This window comes from Myxine glutinosa, chromosome 2 (genome assembly GCF_964187855.1).
Source record: "Myxine glutinosa chromosome 2, kmMyxGlut1.1, whole genome shotgun sequence".
Taxonomy (NCBI): Eukaryota; Metazoa; Chordata; class Myxini; order Myxiniformes; family Myxinidae; genus Myxine; species Myxine glutinosa.
Genome location: NC_136262.1, coordinates 212,258,264 through 212,284,756, shown reverse-complemented (window position 1 = coordinate 212,284,756; position 26,493 = coordinate 212,258,264). Strand labels below are relative to the sequence as shown.

The 26,493-nt window shown below is 42.9% G+C and overlaps 1 protein-coding gene across 1 annotated transcript; it reads left to right on the top strand.

The window, feature by feature from the left end:
- Positions 1–4,481: 4,481 nt before the first annotated feature.
- LOC137422171 (immunoglobulin superfamily containing leucine-rich repeat protein 2-like) lies at positions 4,482–19,750 on the top strand. Its single transcript, XM_068108931.2, has 2 exons — positions 4,482–4,535; positions 17,379–19,750. Exon 2 carries the CDS (start codon positions 17,387–17,389, stop codon positions 19,499–19,501), a length of 2,115 nt encoding a protein of 704 aa, XP_067965032.2. The 5' UTR covers positions 4,482–4,535; positions 17,379–17,386; the 3' UTR covers positions 19,502–19,750.
- The last annotated feature ends 6,743 nt before the right edge of the window (positions 19,751–26,493 follow it).

The window sequence follows — 26,493 nt, the reverse complement described above, 5'->3', positions numbered from 1 at the left end:
TCCTACACCAACACAAGTGCGAAAAGTGGGTTTTCAACACTAACACAAGTGCGAAAAGTGGTTTTTACACACTAATACAAGTGCGAAAAGTGGTTTCATACACCAACACAAGTGCCTAAAGTGGTTTTTCAACACTAATACAAGTGCCAAAAGTGGTTTCCTCCACCAACAGAAGTGCCAAAAGTGTTTTTTTGCCACACTAGCACAAGTGCGAAAAGTGGTTTCCTGCACCAACATTGTATGTATGATCGCTGGTGCTTATATATCTCGTATGTATGTATGATCGCTCGTCCTTATATGTATGGTATATATGTACAATCGCTCGTGCTTATATATTTAGCATTATGTATGATCGCTGGTGCTTATATATTTAGCATGTATGTATGATCACTGGTGGTTATATATCTGGTATGTATGTATGATCGCTGGTGCTTATATATTTAGCATTATGTATGATCGCTGGTGCTTGTATATCTAGTATGTATGTATGATCGCTGGTGCTCATATATTTATCATGATATATGATCACTGGTGGTTATATATTTAGCATGATATATGATCACTGGTGGTTATATATTTAGCATTCATGTATGATCACTGGTGGTTAAATATTTAGCATGTATGTATGATCGCTAGTGGTTATATATTTAGCATGTGTGTATGATCATTGGTAGTTATATATTTAGCATGTGTGTATGATCACTGGTGGGTATATATTTAGCATGTGTGTATGATCACTGGTAGTTATATATTTAGCATGTGTGTATGATCACTGGTGGGTATATATTTAGCATGTGTGTATGATCACTGGTAGTTATATATTTAGCATGTGTGTATGATCACTGGTAGTTATATATTTAGCATGTGTGTATGATCACTCGTGGTTATATATTTAGCATGTGTGTATGATTACTGGTAGTTATATATTTAGCATGTGCGTATGATCACTGGCAGTTATATATTTAGCATGTGTGTATGATCACTGGTAGTTATATATTTAGCATGTGTGTATGATCACTCATGGTTATATATTTAGCATGTGTGGAACTGGTTGTTATATATTTAGCATGTGTGTGTGATCACCCGTGGTTATATATTTAGCATTTGTGTTTGATCACTGGTTGTTATATATTTAGCATGTGTGTGTGTGTATGATCACTGGTGGTTATATATTTAGCATGTGTGTATGATCACTGGTAGTTATATATTTAGCATGTGTGTATGATCACTGGTTGTTATATATTTAGCATGTGTGTATGATCACTCGTGGTTATATATTTAGCATGTGTGTATGATCACTGGTGGTTATATATTTAGCACATATGTATGATCACTGGTGGTGATATATTTGGCATGATATATGATCACTGGTGGTTTTATATTTAGCATGTGTGTATGATCACTGGTAGTTATATATTTAGCATGTGTGTGTGTGTGCATGATCACTGGTGGTTATATATTTAGCATGTATGTATGATCGCTGGGGGTTATATATTTAGCATGTATCTATGATCACTGGTGGTTATATATTTAGCACGTATGTATGATCACTGGTGGTGATATATTTGGCATGATATATGATCACTGGTGGTTTTATATTTAGCATGTGTGAATGATCACTGGTGGTTATATATTTAGCATGTGTGTATGATCACTGGTAGTTATATATTTAGCATGTATGTATGATCGCTGGTGGTTATATATTTAGCATGTATCTATGATCACTGGTGGTTATATATTTAGCATGTATGTATGATCACTGGTGGTGATATATTTGGCATGATATATGATCACTGGTGGTTTTATATTTAGCATGTGTGTATGATCACTATTGGTTATATATTTAGCATGTGTGTATGATCACTGGTAGTTATATATTTAGCATGTATGTATGATCACTGGTGGTTATATATTTAGCATGTGTGTATGATCACTGGTAGTTATATATTTAGCATGTGTGTATGATCACTCGTGGTTATATATTTAGCATGTATGTTTGATCACTGGTGGTTATATATTTAGCATGTATGTTTGATCACTGGTGGTTATATACGTTTTTAGCATGTATGTTTGATCACTGGTGGTTATATATTTAGCATGTATGTATGATCTCTGGTGGTTATATATTTAGCATGTATGTTTGATCACTGGTGGTTGTATATTTAGCATGTATGTTTGATCACTGGTGGTTATCTATTTAGCATGTATGTTTGATCACTGGTGGTTATATATTTAGCATGTGTGTATGATCACTGGTGGTTCTATATATAGCATGTGTGTGTGATCACTGGTGGTTATATATTTAGCATGTATGTTTGTTCACTGGTGGTTATATATTTAGCATGTAGGTTATGTTTGTTTGGTCGTGCTTTATATGGAATTATATATTGATGTACGATGCCATCATATTTACATACATAGCATTCATGTACGACTCGCTCGTACTTGAATAATTAACTGATGTGGACACGGTTCGTCCTGGTTTGGCATGCATGTACGGATGGATGTACTACTCATTCGTGTTTGTTGACTTGGTGTGTATTTTAACGAGTCTGTGCCACCTCATTTTCAGGGCGGTTGTGCCTTCGGATTGACCACGCATTAACCGCATTTTTGTCCCCCGTCGCACCGCGGAGCGAAAGGGGGACTATGGTTTTCCCCTCCATCCGTGTGTGCGTCCGTGCGTCTGTGCGTGCGTACGTGCACTGCAATATCTTTATAAAAGTAAGCGAAGGACCGAATTCTAATTTGGTGTGTGGGTGCAACTAGGCATATGGAAGAACCCTATTGAAAATTATGTCGCCATGTCGAGATCCAAGATGGCTGTCACCATATCTAAACCTTGTGAGCGCGATATCTTGTAAAGGAAATGTCTGAACCTTGTGAGCGGAATATGAATGAATGAATGAATGAATGAATGATCGTTTTAGGGCCATTTTTCCCCGCTCGAGCGGGGGTTAGCCTTGTGGGCCCCATGACAATCATGGTTCCCTGTTTGAGGCAATGTTTTTATGGCCGGATGCCCTTACTGACGCCAGCGCGTGGTCATGCTCTTACGATGCGCAGGGATGCAGTGTGCCTATTCTGAATCGGGGTACACACCGTGATCATTCATCCCAGCAAGCTGGTGCTCAATTTGCCGACCTCGGAAGGATGACAGGCTGAGTCAACCCCCCTGGCGTTAATTCAGCGATCGACCGGGATTCGAACCCAGGATCCTAGGATCCCAAGCCAGCACCCTAACCGCTAAGCCAACGCCAGGCTCTAACGCCAGGTTGGCTAAGCCAAGCCAACGCCAGGCAACAACGCCAGGCCAGGAATATCTTGAAATATAAATGAACTACTAACTTCTAATCCGGTGTGTGGGTGTATCGAGGCATAAGGAAGAACGCTATTGAAAATTGGGTCGCCACGTCAAAATCCAAGATGGCCGCCTTGCGTCTTCCACTTTGTCAACTCACATCACTTCACCGACGGGGGGACCTAGGCGTAACGCTTGTCTCTGTGTTGAATCCTGTTTAACACCTGAGTTTTATTCACCGTTCATTAATGTTTCAGCAGCATATTTTTTTCAATAAAATGTTTGTTTACTGTAACTTCAGCACAGGAACTTCACTTACCCTTATGAAAGTTACATGAGGGCAAATGCAACCAAAGGTACAGCTGCCTGTCTCTTTGTATTCATCTTTACCCTCTTACTGGTGTCTCTCTTGTATGTGACTCCATCGCTGTGTCCAGTGATCCGTCGTTCAGCTCTTCCACGAGGCTCGATCTCTGAATGGATAAGGATCATTAGAATTTATAAAACGCCCTGTTTGTCTGAGCACACGGGAGCACATGTACGAAAACATCTGATACCGAAAGCAAGGCGCAGGAAAACTGCACAAGAACGCACGAGAGCACGTGCAAGGAGGAGCCCACGTGCGTGCGGGTCCAGATCGACCGATCAGACCCGTTCGTACAGAGTCTGTCTGGAAAGCGCCGCTTGGAGCCGTGAAGCTCAGGAAATCCCGCCCGGTTCGCTCGCCCCACCCGGGGACTCCCACGAAGCCTCCCCGAACCTTGAGCTCCCCGCCATCGTACATCGGACGAGCTTCTCGTTCTGCGTCCCGTCTTGCTCGGACGAAACCGAGTTGGTTGAAGCAGAACATTCCCCGTTCGCTTACAAATATATCTAAACGTGCGCACGGTGCCCATGTAAAGCCTTCGGGTTCCAAATAACCCAGTGTGAACAGGGAACCCACGCACGGTGCGCCAAGGTGCAACCCACGCTCACCGAAGACCCTCTGCGTGCGAAAGGAGAACCTGCGCACGGTGTATGCAAAGGTCCAACCCACACCGTCCGAAAACCCCTTCGTGTGAACGGGGAACCCACGCACGGTGCGCCAAGGTCCATCCTACGCTGTCCGAAGACCCCCTGTGTGCGAAAAGGGAACTTGTGCATTGTGCCAAGGTTCAGCCAAGGCTTCCACAGACCATTTTAGAAGAGGAAACCTGCAGCGTCTCACAACATTTCATCAGCAGGTGCACCCAAGGTAAAACTAAACCGCAATGTTGTTGGCTTGTATTTGATCTGGAAACAAAATTGTACCTTTGAACGCATGATTGTTTATCTGACGTATGGAAGTAGAAAAATAAAATGAGAGTTATTGTTCGGTTAAAAAAAAAAAAGAACCATATATAAGCCATATTGTTGTCTTCCGGAGAACCATATATAAGCAGGTCAATGATAGTTATATCAGGCTACGGACTTACCGATCACTCATTGTACATTTGCTTCACACGATTGTTCATATTCACAAGCTGTTTGTACAAGGAATGAAATGTAAGTCATGTAAGCTCATGCACCTTTCGAATATGATTTCGGACAGGTGCAGAATCTCGTGTCCATCTGAATAAGGTGTGATGCGTGCCGTAATGAACAATATTGTGAAACGTCCATGATCTGATAATCATGATCAGTATGTGTATGTATGTATGTATGTATGTATATATATATATATATATATCCCCAAAGCATGGGAGGGAAATCCTGAACAACGAGAAAACATTTCCATTTCTTAAAGAATCGATTTTAAAACGAATCGTTTTTATTATTTTGAAAATTACTCTCTCCTTAATTGTGACATTTTGGAGCCGAAACGGCCAAGAGTGAAATGCGACATAATGGCGGATGCGTCCGACATCAACCGATGGCCCTGTAGCCTTCAATCCCGTTTTATTACTCCTAATTTTTGGATTCAAAGCCGAACTACAAACATAGATTTTTTTCATGTTTGTTCCTAATTAATTTAATTCCAAGTTTTAGGCAAACAAAAATATATTGCTGGTCTCTGGTCAGACCAAAGTTCCAGAATTGATGCGGCGATGCGTTTTTTTTTTTTGTTTTGTTTTTGTTTTTTAAAGCATGGATTGCACATAAAAAGGTGTTGTTTTTTGTGTCCTCATGCCTTGCGGTCCTCATCTGCCATGGCGCCGTCCAGAGAGAAATTAAAGACAGCCAATGGGACTTGTAGGCCTTTTTTTTGTAAATAGTGAACACAAGCTTAAGTTATTTTAAAATGTATTTATTCTGAAAATCATTAAGTTCTTCAAGCATATTATCGACTGTCATTTCGTTCTCGCGATCGCCTCGCCGTACCGTTAAACATTCCAATGCGTCGATCGCGTCAACACTGCGCATGCGCAAGTGGTTTAACAGGCCGATGGTCTCCCACGACCTCTTCTTCCAGTCCACCAGATTATCACAGACACTTACAACTTCATGACAAACGAGATAGGATCCAGGCCTAACTAACGAGACCACCCGCAGCTCTCTAGGCCTTCTGGTTGCTTCACACGAACCCGACAAAGAACGTCTTCGTTTCAATAAATGACAATATCCAGCCGATAGAGGCCTTGCATCGCGTGAGCGTCGTCCATGGCAACCGGTTCCGGTCGCCATCTTGGGTGGCATAAACAACATGGGGGGAAGGCTGTTGTTTGATCAGACGGACCTGTCAGCTTACGCCCGTAGCTTGCCCGTTGAGGCGTTTTTGCGGTATTGCGAGAAACTGAGGCTGTGTCATCTGCCTGTGGAGCCGTGTGGACCCACAAGTACGCCACACACACTCCACAGTCCACACACGCTCCACACGTACGCCACAAGTATGCCACATGTATGCCACACACACTCCACACGTACGCCACAAGTACGCCACAAGTACGCCACGCGTACGCCATACGTACGCCACACACACTCCACACGTACGCCACACACACTCCACAAGTATGCCACACACACTCCACAAGTACGCCACACACACTCCACATGTACGCCACAAGTATGCCACACACACTCCACACATATGCCACACGTACGCCACACACATGCCACACACACTCCACACGTACGCCACACACACTCCACAAGTACGCCACACGTACGCCACACACACTCCACAAGTACGCCACACACCCGCCACACGTACGCCACACGTACGCCATACGCACTCCACATGTACGTAACCAAATGCCTAATCCTGCTTTTCGCTTCGCGAGCGAAGGTAACAACCTCATGAGCCATATTCTCACCTGAGAGCTGCAGTCAAGGCAGCCATGAATCCGTCAAACAGCTACAGACCTCTGTGCATGGGAGTTTATTGCTGCGGCAACTACAGGAGTTTCCTTTGCATCCTGATTTGCAGCCACATTTTACCAGCTTAGTCACGGCCTCTGGTGCTGGAGGGTTCAAACACATCACCGGAAGAAATCTATTTTCCTCTGACTTCCATCCGTAATCAGTGGGAGAAGGAAGGGACGGTTGACTTTCGCATGCCTGCATCCATATCATTGCAATATAATGTGCTCGCAGAATGTGTGGTGTCAATGATCCAGAGGTTGGAGGCAGACTCTCTCCCTCGGCCTGTCGATTTGAGTACAAGAACCATCGTAGTGCATTTACTTTGGTGTGTGTTTTGGATCTGTACAACAAGCAAACGAACCTTTCCAGTTGGTCAATTGCGTTTGGAGAGGGTGTAGCAGCAGATTTGCCAAGTGAAGCAAGTGAATCCAGTATCATATCATCGCAGGACATGAACACCTTCATACACCAGTCCTTTGTCCTGCCGGCGAACCTGCCACACATATCTGATCCTGTGAAAGAATGAAACCCGAGAATAGCTGAGGCGCGGTTAACTCCTAACTTTTCAAAGATAGGTTTGACTGCAATTTTCCTATTCAGTTTTCCTTTTCCGGTAAGGAAATATGTCTCAGCAGGTAGCTGTGGATACATGTGGATCATCAGCAAGAAGACATCGGTATCTGGAGAGTCTATTACAAGTTCTACATCGCCGTTAACTGTTAGGGCATGGAGCAAGAGTAACGTATCCGCTTCTTCATGACCGTGTTTTACCAATTCATCAGGCACACTTACATTGCCTTTTGTCTCAGTGCCGAAGGTTACCATGAACTTCTTCAATTTGTTGGCAGAGCTGTTGCTGTGATCCAGAGTCTTTGCAGCTAAATACTCTACAAGTTCTGCCTTGGTTTTGACACTTGAAAGGAAGTCCTTCAAGGAAATATTCTGGATCAGTGTACTACTTCTTGATGCTACTATAAACCTCTGTAGGAGTCCTCGTTCTTCTTTGACTTTAATGAGTTTGTCACCTGCTTTCACTTTCTTCACTGTGTTGGCACTTTTGAAAGTGCCTATGTTCTTTCTCTTCATTGGATCCCACACTGAAAGTTTTCCTTCTGTAAGGCGTTCTTTGACAAATGTCTGGAACAACTGTTGTTCGATGGCATCGCGGTCTACTATGTCCTTTGTTACCTTTTCATCAATTACTTTCTTGGTAACAAGGTTACACAGGTCACTCTCATCGGTTACGAATGGGTCTCCATGAACAACAAATACCTCTGTCAATCTAGCGGAATTTCTCATTACTCGGGTGGACTTTCCCCCTGTGATCTCGTGGTGTTGGTCTCTGGTATCAGCACCTTCCATGCCATATTCTCTTTGAAACTCCTCTACTAGATTAGACAAGTCAGATGCAATCAGGAAGAAACGGTCTAGAGCTCTCTCAATTTGGGTTATTCCAGTAATGCCTCCAATGACCTTGAGTTTGCGGTTCTCCTGCTCAATTCCGTGATCTGGACCTATTGAAGTGAATGCAGCAATCCCCTTCGTCACACAGAAATTTCCTTTCAGGAGTTCTGCCCAGACATCTGGAAAAACTTGTTCTGTTTGCTGCATTGTTGACAGGTACAAAGGGAGCAAACGTGCGTAGTTCAGGTGGTCGTGAGCAAAGAAGTACTTGATAAGAGCTTCAGTAAGATAAGCTTGATAAGAGCTTGATATTTTGAATTTGACTGCCATATTGAAATTAATTGTTTTTGAACTCCTTGGTATTGAAATTATGGGTATTATCATTCATTTGGACCTCATACTGTGTTCAGAATACCAGTTTTAATGGAATTTATATATTTTGGCGGCCATCTTGGATTTGACACCCTTAATCCGTTAAAAAAAATTAACAACCTATTTTTTCGAACATGTGACACCCCAAAGACAAGGAATCAAGTGGAATTTTGCTTTTAACAAAAAAAAAACACGACAGCCATTTTTAAGACATAGCAGCCTACACTAGTTGTGTCGTCTGGAAAACAGAAGAATGACAAGCCCGATCCCTTATGAAATCGGGCTGTACATCCGACAGCACAACAACTCTTTACCATCGTGTAGGGGGCAATTTATATGTGATACGAGTTTCAAATTGCCGCCATTACGTATGGTGGCAGAAGCAATGGTTTGCCACCCAATCGGTCACGTGACTCAGACGATGACGTCACATGGAACTTCCTTATTGGATTCATGACGTCACGGCACACAAAACTACTCATATCTTTGGAACGGCTGGTTGGATTTGGACAAACTAAACGCAGTGTTTTAGGGGAGAACCGTGCGCGAACGTCGATACCAAATTTGAAAAAGACAATTGTTGACGCGCAGGGTCAAAATCGATGCGCGCGCTGACCAGAACCCGGAAATATATTTTTCTCGGCCTATAAATCTAGGATCATATATCAGTTGGCAAACCTTTGGAAAGCAGGTCGACGCGTACCATTGGAACAAAATAGAATATCAAAAATGACGTCATTAAAAGTATAGTTGTTGAAATAAAGAAAAGAATGTAATATTATTATTAATATACTAGCCGAAACCCGTGGAACATCCACGGAAGGGAGGATGTGGTGTATGGATAGAGTGTACCATTATGGATGGCATAGGGGATTTGCTTGTCCGAGTAAGAGTTAGGAAGAAAGATGAGAATGAAGAGTGCGTATATGAACAACGATCGCCGACACCGGCACAAATGCATGCTCTGGATTGTCCACTCAGTGGACGGCTTGCTTTCGCCTTCGCCTGTCCAATCAGCGGACGGCTTGCTTCGCCTTCGCCCAGCAGACGCCAATACGATGGCGTCGTAAGATGGCGTCGTATCGGCAGTTAATCGGATGCTTTTGGGCCCCAACGTCGGCTAATTCAGATTTTTCGAGTATGTCTGTACGTGATAAACAAAGAGCGCGGTTCGTAGATCGTAAATCCATTAGTGCCGTGGGCATCGGGTCACTGGGTGCGGCGTAAAAGGGATAACAAAGTCGAGTCCTTACGCTATTATTATATAGATTACTCCTGCAGTACGACTGCTTTTCAGCCACAATGATTCCTAAATTCTGGGGAAGCTTGGCCCGAGTCTTTCACGAACCGGATGGCCATGCCTGACGTTTGACTGAAGGTGACAGTAATTTGTTCTAATGTTTGATTCATTTGGTAACCCACCTACTCTTTGTGGTAGAGATTGCGGGATCTTTAACGTGATCAACGACCAGTGGTGGCAGACGGGACTACCAGATTAACATCCGTCAGAGGGACAATGCACGCACACATTGATGTCTCGCCCTGAATGTGAAACACCAGAATGGTAGTTTATAGCTGGGTTGGGATTCGAACCCAAGATGGACAGCTCAAAGGGCTGTGCACATACCTCTAACCTTTCCTTCTAGCAATAATAAAATAATAATAATATTATTGCTAATGTAGGTTAACTATGGAGATCGTTCCCCATTTCGTGGTAATTTATTAGAGCAAAAAATAACCTATAATGAACCATAGTTTAGACAAATGTTTTCTACATGATGCGACTACATTTAAAGCTTGAACTACACTCGGTAGAGAGCATACAGTCAAGCAAAACAGTTTACATTTCCTATCCCACTGATAGGCCATCCGGACCTGAACCAAAATCTAATCAGCTTGTTCTTGTCACATAAGAAAGTCATCCACCTAGTTTTTGTCATACGTTGGCCACAACTTTTTGAAATATCATGTTATTTATTGTTTTGGGTCCTTCCACTCAATGACGAAGAAACACTTAAACAATTTTCAAATTCTCGTATTTGGATTCGGATCCTCACCAAAATAGAATAGATTTGTCCTTGCCACATAAGCCTGGTGTTGGATTAGCGGTTAGGGTGCCGGCTTTGGATCTTGGGATCCTGGGATCCTGGTTTCGAATTCCGGTCGATCACTGAATTAATGCCAGGGGGGATGACTCAGCCTATCATCCTTCCGAGGTCGGCAAATTGAGTACCACAAGAGGCGACTGACCGGGTTGGCGGCAGGAAGGGCATCCGGACCATAAAACATTAGCTTCAAAAAGGGGACCACGGTGCCCGAAAAAGGCCAACCCCTGCTCTGTTGGGAAAAATGGCCTCTGAAGGTGATCTCTCTCACACACACAACCTGTCCACCAACTCACACACACAACCTGTCCACCAACTTTCATCCGAATCTGTGCATAACCTTTTGACATAACCTGTTCACAAACAGACAAACAGATCGGGGTGAAAACAAAACCTCCATCCACCTTCGTGGTCGAGGTAACTAGAAGGGGTTCATGGAACACGATACCCTGCGCTGTGTTTAAGTCTATACAGGAGGGCCTTGCAATTCGCGGGGTTGCATTCTTGAAAATCCCCGTAAACCGCAAATCCATGATCTGCAAAATTACGGGGTAATGGGGAAAATAGGGGTAGTGACCTCAACTTTCAAATTTGTCCAAACTGTACCCTTAATAAACATGTTTGTGCATTGTTTCTGTGCTTTTTATTCTCATGAATAAAAATTAATAAGATAAAATAAAGTATTCTTTTCCCTTTATTAAGAACATAAAATAAAGTTGATTTTCTTGGGTTATTAAGATCATGAAACTTGCCTTTAATAATAATGCTAATAATAATAATAACAACGATAAACTTGATCCAATAATGCGATGGCGATGTTCACAATGGCGACAATAAAGATGGGTTGATGGATATTATGAGTTTGGAGAGTTTGTGGGGGTTATTATTGTGTTCACGGCCCATGTTAATTAGGTGAATAAATGTGCAAAATAGTTCGCCAACCTACGATTAGTCAAGCGAATTTACCACAATCCACAAACCTTGCCTCAATAAATTCATCCGCCTTGCTGTACCTGTACTTCCGCCTTGCTGTACTTGAATCCTACTATAATTCACCAAATGTCCGTCCGTCTGTCTGTCTGTTCGAAGTTACCGTAAAAACTGCTGAACCGATCTCAACGATATTTTGCGTGGATAATCCTGGGATCTCCAGGAGTAAAATAGGCTATTTAGTTTTCCCAAATTTCAGCTTTAGTCTCCAGCATTCTCAGGTTTGGTCTCCTGCATAACATTCGCGTTCGCATAACGTTCATTGTTCTCATTTTGACGATGTTGTTTTTCCGGGTGCCGCACAAACGGCTGCACCGATCGCTGCACGGCTGCACCGATCGAACTCGGTGACCTCAGCCGAAGACCTTTTATAAGGACACAGGTTGAATCCCTGCTTGAGAGAATTCTAACCCATTTCAACTGAAGGAAACACGTATCGGGAGTACATACGACATAGCGATTATGAACACGATTAGTTTAAGATTAGTGTACATGAGAGAATTCCACATAGCTATTTGGGCGGTGAATACTCTAACAGATCGTTGTCTCCATCGATCTTGCCAAGGCCGTAACAGCTATCGGCTCAAAATCCTTTTAACTGTTGATTTGGAAGTTTTTACAATGAAGGAAACACATATCGGGAGTACACTCAGTACATACGACATCAGGAGTATTAACTGCACGCGTCTTCAGTATCAAGCTTCAATTTGTCATGGCGGATCTGAAGAGCGGAATGCTTGGAGAAGTGGTGGGCTACTTCAGCATGAAGGAGGATCTGAAACGTGGACTCCCACACTGCCACATCCTGCTGATACTTCCTCCCGCATGACGTTATTTTCCCGGGTGCCGCACAAACGGCTGCGCCGATCAAGATTTAATGGATGTTTATAGAAATCGTTTAAAAGAAAAAAAGCCTTCAATATCTGGTATTTAGCCTTTTCATTTGGGCCTCCCAATTGAAGCCCCGCCCATAGGGTGGGTACCGTTGCTAGTTATTTTAAATATCGTTTTGAAAAATGCAGAAGTTTAATGCTGTCTTATACACACACCACCCTTATAACATTATTTTTTGGCAATAAGTGTGCGGATGACTAGAATTAACACTGGGTTGTTAGCAGTAAACATAAACTTCCGGGAACATGCGAGGCAGCGCTTTGTTGTCTATACACTGCCCAAACAAATGTAGGGTTATCCGTGGAAATCTGTTCAATGGTTCCCTGTCAGTACACTGTAATAGGATGATATTGAGCCACAATTTAGGCGATGGAGGTTTTTTTGATCACCATAGAACGCAGCGTCAATCAGCCTCGTACATAGCCATATTGTCCGCCTCCTCTTCACCCAGATTCACATGCCACGCCCTCTAATGCTATATATCGATATATAGCATATATGGTTCTTGGAAGTATGATGAAGGCAATTTGTGTTTTACAAATCCTCAAGTTCATAATTCAATAATATTAAATGAACGTTTAAAGAGGTTTAAAGGTGAATAAATCAATTAATTTTTGGTTTTAGCGCCATTTTCCCAGTGTCTATTACCTCACCCTATCGTAAACTGACAATCATAAACTAATCAGATGGACAGACGGAAAGATATGAATCAACTAGATGGTATTCATAGAATACTTACCCTGCGCAGTCAACTTGGTGTGAGCTAACTCTTCTGTTTTTCTTCCTTTTCTTTTTCTTTTTTCTGGACAGATGGACAGAACGTTTCTTTTTTTTTGATCCAATATGGCTGCCAGACCACGTGAGCGATGACATCATAAGTTTATATTCTCTAATATAATTGTTGCATAGATCATGCTCAATAAATTTCAAACTGATCAGACTAAGCGTTGTCCCTGTCGAATTAGGACGTCATAATTATGGAAGCATTGACGTCATCGTTAACAACACCTATTCCCCATATGGAGTTATTAACAATGAGCCACGTTTAATTTTTTCCATAGAGCCGTTTTGGAGATATAGAGGTGCAATGTTTTTCGGTTTTTCCAAGATGGCGCCTGTAACACATTACATATGACGTCATGATTATCATTAAAATATTCTAAAGGAGGAGGCGCTCCTATGGTGACAATTTCGTGTCCATCAGACCAACAGTTGCTGAAAAAAAAAAATGATCAGATGGATCAGTGTTGTATTTGTCGAATTATGACGTCATAACGAAGGCACCCATGACATCATCATTAAAATATCTTATTCCCCATGGGGAGTAGTTGACAATAAGCCAGGTCTCAATTTTTTCCGTGGAGTGCTTTCAGAGATATAGAAGTGTTCGGTTTTTCCAAGATTGCGCCTGTACCACGTGACCTATGACGTCATAATAATAATTATAATATTCTACAGGAGCAGGCACTCCTTTGGTGAAAATTTCGTGTCAATCGGACCAAGAATTGCAGAGAAAAAATTCATACTGATCGAATCAAGTGTTGTACTTGTCGAATTATGACGTCATAATTAAAGTGCCGATGACATCATCATTAACATATCTTATTCCGCAAGCGGAGTACTTCACAATGAGCCATGTTTCAATTTTTTCCATGGAGCGGTTTCAGAGATATGGTGGTGCAACTTTTTTCGATTTTTCCAAGATGGCGCCTGTACCACGTGACCTATGACGTCATAATTATCATTTTAAAAATTCCACAGGAGGAGCTGCTCATATTCTGAAAATTTCGTGCCAATCGGACTAACAGTTGCAGAGGAAATTTTGTTTTTTCATACTGATCAGATCAAGCATTGTACTTGTCGAATTATGACGTCATAATTAAGGCAACGATGACATCATCATCAACATATGTTATTCCCCATGGAGAGTACTTGACAACGAGCCATGTTTCAATTTTTTCCGTGGAACTGTTTGGGAGATATAGAGGTGTAAGTTTTTTCCAAGATGGCGTCGTACCACGTGACCTATGACGTCATAATTATGAATAAAAAAATTATACAGGCGGAGGCGCTCCTCTGGTAAAAAATTCGTGTCAATCGGACAAACGGTTGTCGAGAAAATGCATTTTTAAAATGCAGACACGGCACACATACGGCACACACACACACGTACGTACGTAACTGATTGCTTAACCGTGCTTTTCACTCCGCGAGCGCAAGGTAATTATCTGCTTTTCGCTTCGTGTGGTTGGGGCAACGAAGCGATATTACAGAAAGATTATTTTTGAAAGTGGATGTACACACACGTTTTATCTACATGGTTGTAAGTTCTAAAAACAGAGATGGAGGACATTGTTTATTGCTTCGGAATTGTATTCGTCCGTCAACCAATTCCTGATAATTTACAGCAAAATGAAGTCTGGACGATCTTAAAATGTATACTACTATAGCTCCATTAATATCCCACCCTCTTACGAGTTTGGCTGGAGAAGGTCGTTGGCACACACATTTATTTTACGATCCGGTCGCCGGGTTTGACGTTTGACCCAAGGTGACTTGGTAATAATTTATAATTTGTTCCGTGGCGGTGATAACTCGCGTACTCTTCACGAAAGACACCGTTGGCATCACACAGAACATCTAGCAACGCCCAACCAATGACAGGCAGAAGGGTTGTCGAGCTCAACACTGAAGCCTCGCCCTGCATGTGAATCATCGGGATGACAGTTTATAGCTGCGTCCGGATTCAAACCCAGGCTATACAGCACAGAGGGGACAACGCACACTTCCACAATATGGACCCTCTAATACCGTGCACAACAAATTACAATCGTTGAAACTAGAAGGGCACTCGGAAGAGCGCAAAGCTCCGCCAGTCTCACCAGTTTATGTTCTGTATCCCACTGATAGGCCGGATCTGGATTCAGACCTCAACCAAAATCGAATCGCTTGTTATTGTCACTTAACAAACTCATCCACCAAGTTTAGTCATAACTCGTCCATAACTTTTTTAAATATCATGTTATATATCGTTTTTCACCCGATCTCTCAATGGTGAAGAATCATTTAAAAATTAAAGAATTCTGGTATCCGAATCCATATTCATATCTTCACCAAAATCGAATCGATTCTTCCTTGTCACACACACAACCTGTCCACCAAGTTTCGTCCAAATCTGTCCATAACTTTTTGGGATGTTCTGCTATATTTTGGTGTTAGCCCTATCTCCCAATGGTGAAGAATCACATTTAAAAAATTATACTACCCGGATCTGAATCCGGATCTTCACCACAATCTAATCATGTCGTCCTTGTCACATCCGCTACCTCTGCCAAATGTTGTCCGAATCAGTCCACAACTTTTTCAGATATCTTGTTCACAGAGAAACAAACAAACAAAGACAGACAGGGGTGAAAACGTAACCTCCATCCACCTTCGGTGGCGGAGGTAACGAGTTCTCTTACAAGGAACTTCAAAGCAGAACCATTGTGCAGGCCTATGCAGCCGGCAAAGTGGTTGCCCACCTCTGGTTGTTTAGTTTGTCAGCTCCATCCTTTTCAAAAATGTTGAGAGTCAAGCAAGGAAGCAGAACATACCATTTTAAAATTATTTGGTACTAGCAACGGTACCTTCCCTACGGGTGGGGCTTCAATTGGAAGGCCCAAATGAAAAGGCAAAAATCAGAAATTTAAGGCTTTTTTTATTTTAAACGTTTTATATAAACATCCGTTAAATAATATCACACGCAAATCATCAAAATTTAAACAGTATTTGTAGAATTTCAATAAAAGCCACATCACTGTTCATATCGGTAAATATTATTCCATTGTGTTTGGAAAATCTGGAAAATTGGAAAATTGGAAATTTTTTCCTAATTGGAAAAACAATAGAGCCTATTTTACTCCAGGGGGTCCCAGGAATACCCACCCAAATTTTCGTTGCGATCGTTTCAGCCGTTTTTGTGGTACCTGGGAACAGACACACAGACAGACAGACATTTGGTGAATTATAGTAAGATGACACTGCCACGGTTTGAACCAGTGACCTCCCAGACTCAGACTCCAACCATTACATTTACACCATCAAATCTCTCTGCTCTCTGCAAGACTTGTGTTGACCTTTCATCGCCTTGTACGGCTCATCGATGTGTAAATATCCACCAAGAGCTATACAATTCCATGCCATCCTGTATCAGGTCTCCACCACTGCCGAAGCACATGAACCAATCCATTTATCCTTTATTTGCTCTCCGTGTGCTGCGTAAATTGCATTGCTACTATTTATTATCATTTATGTCCACGAAAGGATCACACGGGTAGACATTTAGACATCGGCACATTAAGCCAGCCGCCGGAGCGCCTCTGCCCATGACGTCGAATGGAGGCAAAGTCATGAAAATGGCGAATTTTTAGGAAAATGGCGACTTACTTTATTGCTTGTGTTGCCTCTTATAAAATGTACTTGAGCGGATATAATACGTAGCAATGGACATATATAGAAGTACATATATGTCCTCAATAGATAGCTCAGAGGGAGTATATATACACTCTCGCCTTTGAGCCGTCTCGTCTGAATGTGCCACCTTCATCGGGATAGGCCTTGAATACAAACTGCCGATCTAGTGCTTCATGGGCAGGGCGTTGCCCCATTGAGTACGCTGCTCTTTTGCAGATGACATTCAGCTGGATATCCTATCTGCAAGTGCTTAGCTGCGTTGATGTTTACTACTCGATGGTAGCCATTGAAAGAGCAGGTGTGCCATAAAATCTCGGCCAGATTCAAAACTCCTGCCTTGACTACCATTGGCAAAAAGCACCCATTGTATTCGTTCAAAAGAAACTGCTTCATCAGCGGCAATAATCCAGTGTAGTGTAGTTCGGGAATTTTTTGGATGAATATGGATCGTCATGTACAAGTTGCTACACTTTAAGAGGGGTTGTTGAATTATTTATTTCACCTCTTTCCCAACACTTCCCCCACACCCCTCGCAGGAAAAAGTATGAGGACGAAAATTCCACTCTCCGGGCTCGCAGTGATGATCTTCCTCAATGTCATCTCTGGGTGTCCAGAAAAGTGCAAATGCGTGGACAAGTCAGATCGGATGATCTCGGATTGCGCTCACAAGAAGCTCGATAAGGTCCCTAAGGGCCTGCCCTCAAACACGACCACTCTGAATCTCCCCGCCAACAAGCTGCGAAGCCTGGACCAAACGGCATTTGCAGAACTACCAGATCTAAGCTCTCTGTGGCTTGCCTACAATGACATGATCAACATAGAGATTGGGACTCTATCTGGCCTAATCCATCTCCGTAACATGGACCTCAGCAACAATCAGCTGTCTGATTTCCCTTGGGCAGACCTCAAAAGTATGACCGCGCTACAAATGTTGAAGTTGAACAACAACCAGCTGAAGAGGTTACCGAGTAATGCTTTCTCGACACTGGTTGACCTCCGTTCATTGAGCCTCAACCACAACAGATTGTCCACCATCTTTGTGGGAACCTTTGACGATCTCCACGATCTTTCCTATCTCCTCCTGCACGATAACCCTCTGCGATGCAGCTGCAAGACCAATTGGATGAAAAGTTGGCTTGAAAACACCACGGTAAATATACCCAACAAGAACGCCATCACCTGCGCCGAACCATACGAGCTGGAGGGAAAGCGTGTGACCGAAATGCCTGACATAAAATGCTCGTCACCAAAGGTCCACCTGTCAAGTGACCCAGATGTCAGAGAGACCCGGCTGTACCCTGAAAGTACCGTGGTGCTCACTTGCGAAAGCAAGGGGGTTCCAACACCAGTTGTCACCTGGAAGGTACGAAGTGGCGACAGTGAGTCGGTGCTGCAGAGTTTCCTTGAAGACCGTGCAAACACCATTGTGGAAGAAAGCAAAACTCAAAGCAAGCGTGTGACCGTGCTGAAAAATGGCACCCTGATCATCCCACAGTTGAGCAAGCTTGAGGAGGGGTTCTACACATGTATTGGCAGCAATGATGTTGGGAGCGAATCATCCACATTGCAGGTCGCTCTTGTGAGTAAATCTTCCAAAGAACGCAAGCCCAAAACAAATCTAATTACTTCACTTTTGGGAAAGACACCAAAAGGTAAAGTCATCCCTCCCCAGAACACCGATTCACTTATGCAGAATGCGCATTCCTACATCAAATTAAAACCCAATGCTTTTCCTTCCGATTCGAGTGAAAGTGAGCAGAGCGGAGTTCCCGCTTCGTTCCCAACTCCACTGGACGTGGCATGTGCAATATCGGGTGGAGATCATCCAACGCGTTCACCAGGGTTCAACCACACGGTGGGGTTTAAAGGTGACCTGAAGCAGCATCATACCATAGGATTTGCTGTAATAGCTCTGGAAGTTTCAGATACCGATGCACGTGTCCAGTTGGCTCCAACGTCGCGAAAAGCTGTCCGTAACTCAGATTCAGATAAAGGCCTGGAAGTAACTACTATGCCCAATCTGACAGCGGGTGCAAGACTGAGTCATTTTGATATTATGTATCTGTGTATGGGACATCTTGGAGATGAATCATCGATGGTGAAATGGTCTTTTGTTGAGGGCGAAGTACACCTTTATCGCTTTCATAGTCTCAAACCGGGTACTCCCTACACGCTGTGTTTGAGCCGTGCTGGTGAGCCGTGCCTCATGGAGGTGCCTTTCATCACTCGGAAGCGCATCCCCTCTCTTTTGATCATGGTGGTCGTTAGTTCCCTTCTGCTTGGCCTGGCTACCATTCCGCTCCTGGCCGCTGCCTGTTGTCATCTCCTCTACCAATATCGAGCAAAGACCTACAAACCCATGGAGAAGGAGCAGCAGAAACAACTGGAGCAGGTGATGCGGGCACACGACAAGGCTTTTGGAGAGTCGCTTTGTGATTCGGAAAAACAAGGAAAGGCAGAAGGTGAGCAGGGCTCCTGTGACGGTGGTGGGTCTCAGGTCCAACCTGCACCACACTATGCGGCGACCGAGGACATCATGGACGCGCCCACAGTAGAGTATGACCTGGAGTCGGAATGCAGTGACCGGCTGCCCCTAGGTGCCGAGGCCGTCAACATTGCTCCTGAGATCAACGGTAACTACAAACAACCGAGCAGCTGAGCACCTCCATCACACTGGACCCTGTCTGTCTTGGGTTTACACGTTCACAGGGTTTCGTCTTGACGTTCCTCATAATCTTAAATAAATTAACAAATTGTGTGTGACGGGTTGTCTCCATGCACATCTCGTACGGCAGGTAGAACCACGCATGCGCAACATTCACACGCATGCAGGCATACGTGAATGCGCACACGCATGCGTACAGCAGGCACGCGCGCTCCTCTGCTGCACAACAAGCCAACACATGGTGGTCCATTCAATACGTCGATTGTAGAGATAATACAGATGTTTGTTATGGATATTTATCAGGCATTTTAAATAGTCCATAATGATTGTAAAGTAAATTCATTTTTCTCCACTAATCAATACAATTTGCTGGTTGTTTTTGTTTTTGCATGTTTTTACACATAACTTGCCCGTATAGCCATGTACATTGTGTTGAGGTCTCTTTATCAATCCACACTAAACCTTTGAGTTTGCTTTAGTTTGCTTTTTGGCAATTGTAAATAATAGTTTTATTTTTGTTCACCAGCTTTGTTTATCATAATGTACATTTGTATACGGACAAGGGGCCGTTACATTTACAGTGTGCGAGTGCAGTTTATAGTATACTGTACTATAACGTACAAACAACCGAGCAACAACAAGCACCGGGAATGCAATGTGTGCATTCACATATGTTGTATAACCGTGTACACACGTGCACGGTTGAAAATTCACCTGGACCTTTGCTGAATAATGTATGGATAATTTTAGAGTAATTTGTGTTTACAATGTTGCTAAATAATACTGTGCCCTCAAATCCCTAGTTTTGGGCTTTTAACGCACGTGATGAAAATCAAGATGGCTGCCAGCGAATAGTTATGGAATTCCAGGTCCATGAAACATCAAGCCTGTTGGAATTTACAGATAATTTGTTGCACAGAGTGATGAAGAACGTCTTTCAAGTACGTTACATAAGCTTAGTCGTACAAACAAAAATCCATGTCAGGTTTTTGAGATCGTTAGTATTATGAAGACCTAAGCCGAGTTCATCGATCCCAGCCATCCTGAATGATAACTCGGGTCTCAAGCTCTAACATCAAGTCTCAAGCTCTAACATCGGGTCATCTGTCGGCTATAGTTAACCTGTTGATAAAATAAGTAAGTAACCTAACCCGCTGTTCATGTCAATGTCAATTTGTGGTTGTGCCTTCATACGTTCTCGTTGTTGGTGATGAATGTTATTGGTGGAAATGCCGCAAGTGAAATGATCATAAAGTCCGTACATTGAACAGTTTGTAGATGTATTTAGAATATCAAGCGGAAAATCTAGAATTGCTTCCAAAGAAGTGATTCCTTCAAACAGATCAAGATGGTGCTTGTTGCATGAGCTATCAGGGAAGTCAATACCTCAAGTAAAGAGGCATACTGATCGTATACTGATGGTCCTTTGCATCTCTGATCTATGAACTTTTTGATCTATGACCCTTTTGCCCTCCTCCCTCCCCCATAGTATACCTTTCAAGCAGAAATGTAATGTATCGATCTCGTGAGTATATTCGTCTTCGTTCGTGAAAACGTTTGAGCACACTGTGGTCGTGTACACACTTGCTCGGAATGGTGCATGCTCTACAGAATTTATGGCCTGGATGTAAAAAAACAAAAAGGTCCTCCTTGTGGTTTTTGTACAAAAAAAATAGTTTGAGTTGTCGGTTTGATGACAGCAGTCTTTATATGTGTGTTTTTGTATATTATTCGCGTTTTGTGTAGTGTTAATACAGCACCAATGTATTTGATACTATCAGGTGTAATAAACGATCAGTAGGCTCCGTACCTTGTGTGCCATGGTGTGCTGTGTACCCGGGCATAATCCTCGGTCTTACTGTGCATAGTTGTAATTTCCAGATAATGGGTTGGACAGTGCGATGATGAACTTTTGTCAAGGTAGTTAGTGTTACACAAGCTGTCGTAGAAACAAAAATCCATGTCTATTTTGAGCCAACCTCGTACATTGTGGTCGGTGCTCTCTAACCGTGCATCGTGTGCTCTTTGGCCGTGCCTAGTGCTCTCCAATCGTGCATAGTTTGCTCTCTGGCCGTCCATAGTGTGCTCTCTGGCCGTGCACAGTGTGCTCTCTGGCCGTGCATAGTGTGCTCTCTAATCATGCATAGTTTGCTCTCTAATCGTGGATAGTTTGCTCTCTATACGTTCATAGTTTGCTCTCTAACCGTGCATAGTGTGCTCTCTGTCCGTGCATAGTGTACTCTCTGGCCGTGCACAGTGTGCTGTCTGGCCGTGCATAGTGTGCTCTCTAATCATGCATAGTTTGCTCTCTAATCGTGCATAGTTTGCTCTCTAACCGTGCATAGTTTGCTCTCTAACCGTGCATAGTGTGCTCTCTGGCCGTGCATAGTGTGCGCTCCAATCGTGCATAGTTTGCTCTCTAATCGTGCATAGTTTCCTCTCTGGCATTGCATAGTGTGCTTTCTAACCGTGCATAGTGTGCTCTCTAACCGTGCATAGTTTGCTCTCTGGCCGTGCATAACGTGCTCTCGAATCGTGCATAGTTTGCTCTCTAATCGAGTATAGTTTGCTCTCTGGCAGTGCATACTGTGCTCTGTAATCGTGCATAGTGTGCTCTTTAACCGTGCATAGTGTGCTCTTTAACCGTGCATAGTGTCCTCTCTGACCGTGCATAGTGTCTTCTCTGAGCGTGCATAGTGTCTTCTCTGAGCGTGCATAGTGTGTAGAGTGTGCTGTGTAACCGTGCATTGTGCGCTGTGTAACCGTGTATAGCATGCTGTATAATCGTGCATTTTGTATGGGGTAACCATGCATAGTGTGCTTTGTAACCATGGTTGGTTCGCCGTGCATAGCGGGCTGTGTAACCATGCTTAGTATAGCCGTGCCAAGCATGCTGTGTAACCGTGCTCTTTAACCATGCACAGTGTGCTCTATAACCATGCACAGTGTGCTTTGTAACCATGGTTAGTATAACTGTGCATAGTGTGTTGTATAACCCTGTGTAGTGTGCTGTGTAACTGTGTATATTGTACTGTGTAACAATGCATAGTATGCTTTGCATAGTGCAATGCATAGTATGTAACTGTGTATATTGTACTGTGTAACAATGCATAGTATGCTTTGTCATGATGCCTAGTATACCGTGTATAGTATGCTGTGTGACCGTGCATTGTGTGCCGTGTAACCATGTATAGTGTACTATCTAACCATGTATAGTGTACCTTGTCACTGTGTATAGTGTGCTGTGGAACCGTGCATAGTGTGCTGCGTAACTGTGCCCAGTATCCGATCGAACTGAAGCATGCTGTATAGCCATGCATAGTGTGCTGTATAACCGTGCATTGTATAACCATGCCTTGTATGTTGTGTAACCGTGTTTAGTATAGCCGTGTATAGTGTGCCGTGTAACCATGCTTAGTATAGCCGTGGACAGTATGCCGTGTAACCGTGCTTAGTATAGCAGTGCCTGGTAAGCTGTGTAATCGTGCGTAGTGTGCTTTGTAACCGTGCTTAGCATAGCTGTGCATAGCGTGCTGCGTAACCATGTTTGGTATAGCCGTGCATAGTGTACCGTGTAACCGTGCATAGTGTTATTTGTGACCGTGTTTAGTATAGCCGTGCATAGTGTGTTGTATAACCATGTTTAGTATGGCCGTGCATAGTGTGTTGTATAATCGTGTTTAGTAGAGCCGTGCATAGGGTATTGTGTAACCGTGTTTAGTATAGCCGTGCATTGTGTGTTGTATTACCGTGTTTAGTATAGCCGTGCATAGTGTGTTGTATTACCGTGTTTTGTATGGCCGTGTATATTGTGTTGTGTAACCGTGTTTAGTATAGCCGTGCATAGTGTGTTGTATTACCGTGTTTAGTATAGCCGTGCATAGTGTGTTGTATTACCGTGTTTAGTACGGCCGTGCATCGTGTGTTGTATTACCGTGCTTAGTATAGCTGTGCATTGTGTGTTATATAACCGTGTTTAGTATAGCCGTGCATAGTGTGTTGTATTACCGTGTTTAGTATAGCCGTGCATTGTGTGTTGTATTACCGTGTTTAGTATAGCCGTGCATAGTGTGATGGTGCACCAATAGCGCACCTATGATGTCATCATTCACATATGTTATTCCGCATGGAGAGTTCTTTGCAATGAAACCTGTCTCAGTTATTTCAGTGCAGCACTTTAGGAGATATCGAGGTGCAAAGTTTTTTGGTTTTTCCAAGATGGCGCACGTACCACGTGACCTGTAACGTCATAATATTCACTAATATATTCTCCAGGAGGAGTCCCTCCTATGGTGAAAATTTCATATCAATCGGACCAACGGTTGCCGAGAAAATGAATTTTTAAAATGCAGACACGCACGTACGTACGTACGACGTACGAATGGACCCGAATGCTTAACCCTGCCTTTCGCTTCGCGAGCGCACGGTAACTAGATGGTATTCATGGAATACTTACCCTGCCTGCACAGTCAACTTGGTGTAAGCCAACTCTTCTATTTTTGAATGTTTCTTTTTTTTTTGATCCAATATGGCTGCCAGACCACGTGAGCGATGACATCATAAATTTACATTCTCTAAATAATTGTTGCATAGATCATGCTCAATAAATTTCAAACTGATCAGACTAAGCGTTGTCCCTGTCGAATTATGACGTCATAATTATGGCACCAATGACGTCATCGTTAACAACACCTATTCCCCATATGGAGTTATTTACAATGAGCCACGTTTCAATTTTTTAAATGGTGACACGGCACACACTTTACTTTACTGAAATGCAGACACAAATGTTATATTATCGTCAAAAATCGTCGGAATTTCGCCAAATCTGTTTTGGTCGTGTGTATGTGTGCTTTGTACCTGAGCGATTGTACCTGAGCGATGTACCTAATATACCTGAGCGATTGAGAAATCTGAAATCAGAATTTTATTTGAGGTCAAAATGACCCCGTGAGGTCGCTCTGTACTTTGCCTGCTCGTCATGTGCAGTGTGATAATTAATTCCATGCCCACTCTAGAAGACTCTTCTTCTTCACACAATAACAACTTCTAGCTTCCAGACCGTACATCCAATCGTCTTTAAATTTTGCACACATGTTACACTTCATTACGTCTACTGTAATATATAGTTTTACTCTGATCAATGAAGCGGTTCAAGAGTTATAATTTTTTTAATATGTTCGTTTAATTATTCATATCTGCCAAACCCCGTGACCTATCGAAAATTCCATAAGGTTATTTTAGTAGACTGGTATGCTGAACACATCTGTGAAGTTTTTCCCTCGATAGGATCAAAAATGAGGGAGGAGCTTGGTTTTAAAAGTTTATGCTTAAAAACGTCATAACTCTGAAACCATGTGACGCATCACGTCCTGCCCGCTAACATTTTTGTTGGTCATGGGTATACGATTCTGCCTGCAAAGTTTGGCCTCGATATGTTGTCGTTTAGGAGAAAATTGGATTTTAGTGGTTTTTCAGGCTCTTCACTCAAAACAATATGGCGTCCGAACCACGTGACCAACGACGTCATTATAGTTTTATTTATGCATAAATTTATATCGAGAAGATGCTCAAGAAATTTCATCCTGATCGGATAGTTTTTTACTTGTCGAATTATGATGTTATAACGGCGGGACCTATGACGTCATCAATCACATATGTTAATCCGCATGGAGAGTTCTTTGCAGAGACCTGTCAATTATTTCTGTGCTGTGGATTTTGAGATATAGAGGTGCAAAGTTTTTTTTTTCCAATATGGCGACTATACCACGTGACCTGTGACGTCATAATTTCCACTAAAATATTCTACAGGTGGAGGCACTCCTGTGGTGAAAATTTCATGTCAATCGGACAAACGGTTGCCGAGAAAATGAATTTTTAAAATGCAGACACGCACATACGCACATCACTGCCCGCACGTACCCGAATGCTTAACCCTGCATTTCGCTTCGCGAGCGCAGGGTAATAATATTATGAGTATGCATAACAGGGGTGTGCCTCTGAACATTTCATTGGTTGTGGTGTTGTTTTGAATCCGAATAAGGCAGCCATTTTAGCTCACCTGGAATGAAGTTCGGGGAGCTTATGCGATGGCGCGTCTTCAGTCCGTCCGTAAACAATTGAAACTTCTTCTCTGAAACCGCTGATGGGATTGCGACCAAATTTGGCACAAATGATATTTGTTATGTTGTGACTAAAGTTTGTCTACGGCATAAAAAAATCGGGATCCAAGGGGGTTTACTGGAGGTCAAAATGGATCCAGGTTTGACCCCCCAAAATAGATATTTGCTTTCTTCTCTGAAACTACACACACGATTTCAATAATACGTGACCACAACCTTCACCACCCGTGATGTACCAAACTTTATTCACAGCATTTGAAAAATCTGCCTCTTTGGGGATCTACGGAGGGAGTGGGGGGGGGGGCGGTTGCCCCCCAAAATAGATATTTGCTATCTTCTCAGAAACTACAGATGCAATTCTGATGAAACACCACAACCTTCATCATCCGTGATGTACCAATGTTTGTTCAAGGCAATGGAAAAATTGCAGTCTGAGGAGGTACACGTGGTGGGAGGGAGTTGCCCTCCAAAGTAGTTTTTTTTGTTTGTTTGTTTGTTTAAAATGTTTATGATTTGTTTTTTTGTTTGTTTGTTTAAAATGTTTATGATTTGTTTGCATCTTTGTTTATGATTATGTTAGTATGATTCTACATGCTGCCCTGTCTTCTAGCAACCATTGAAATTGGTTTAAAACACCTTTAGTCAGTGCAGTATTCTGTTTATTCTACCAGGTGAGCGCCAGGGGTATTGCCCCAATGTTTAGTAATGGAACGAAGCACCTCTGTTAATCGCTTGTCGAGCGGTTTGCAAAGTGGTTGATACTCAACGGCTGGCTTGGAAAGCGATAGTAAGCAGCTTGCTAATAGAACACACCCTGTTGCTTGAGCAGAGGAAAGTACGGGCAGACATAATTAATGAGGACAG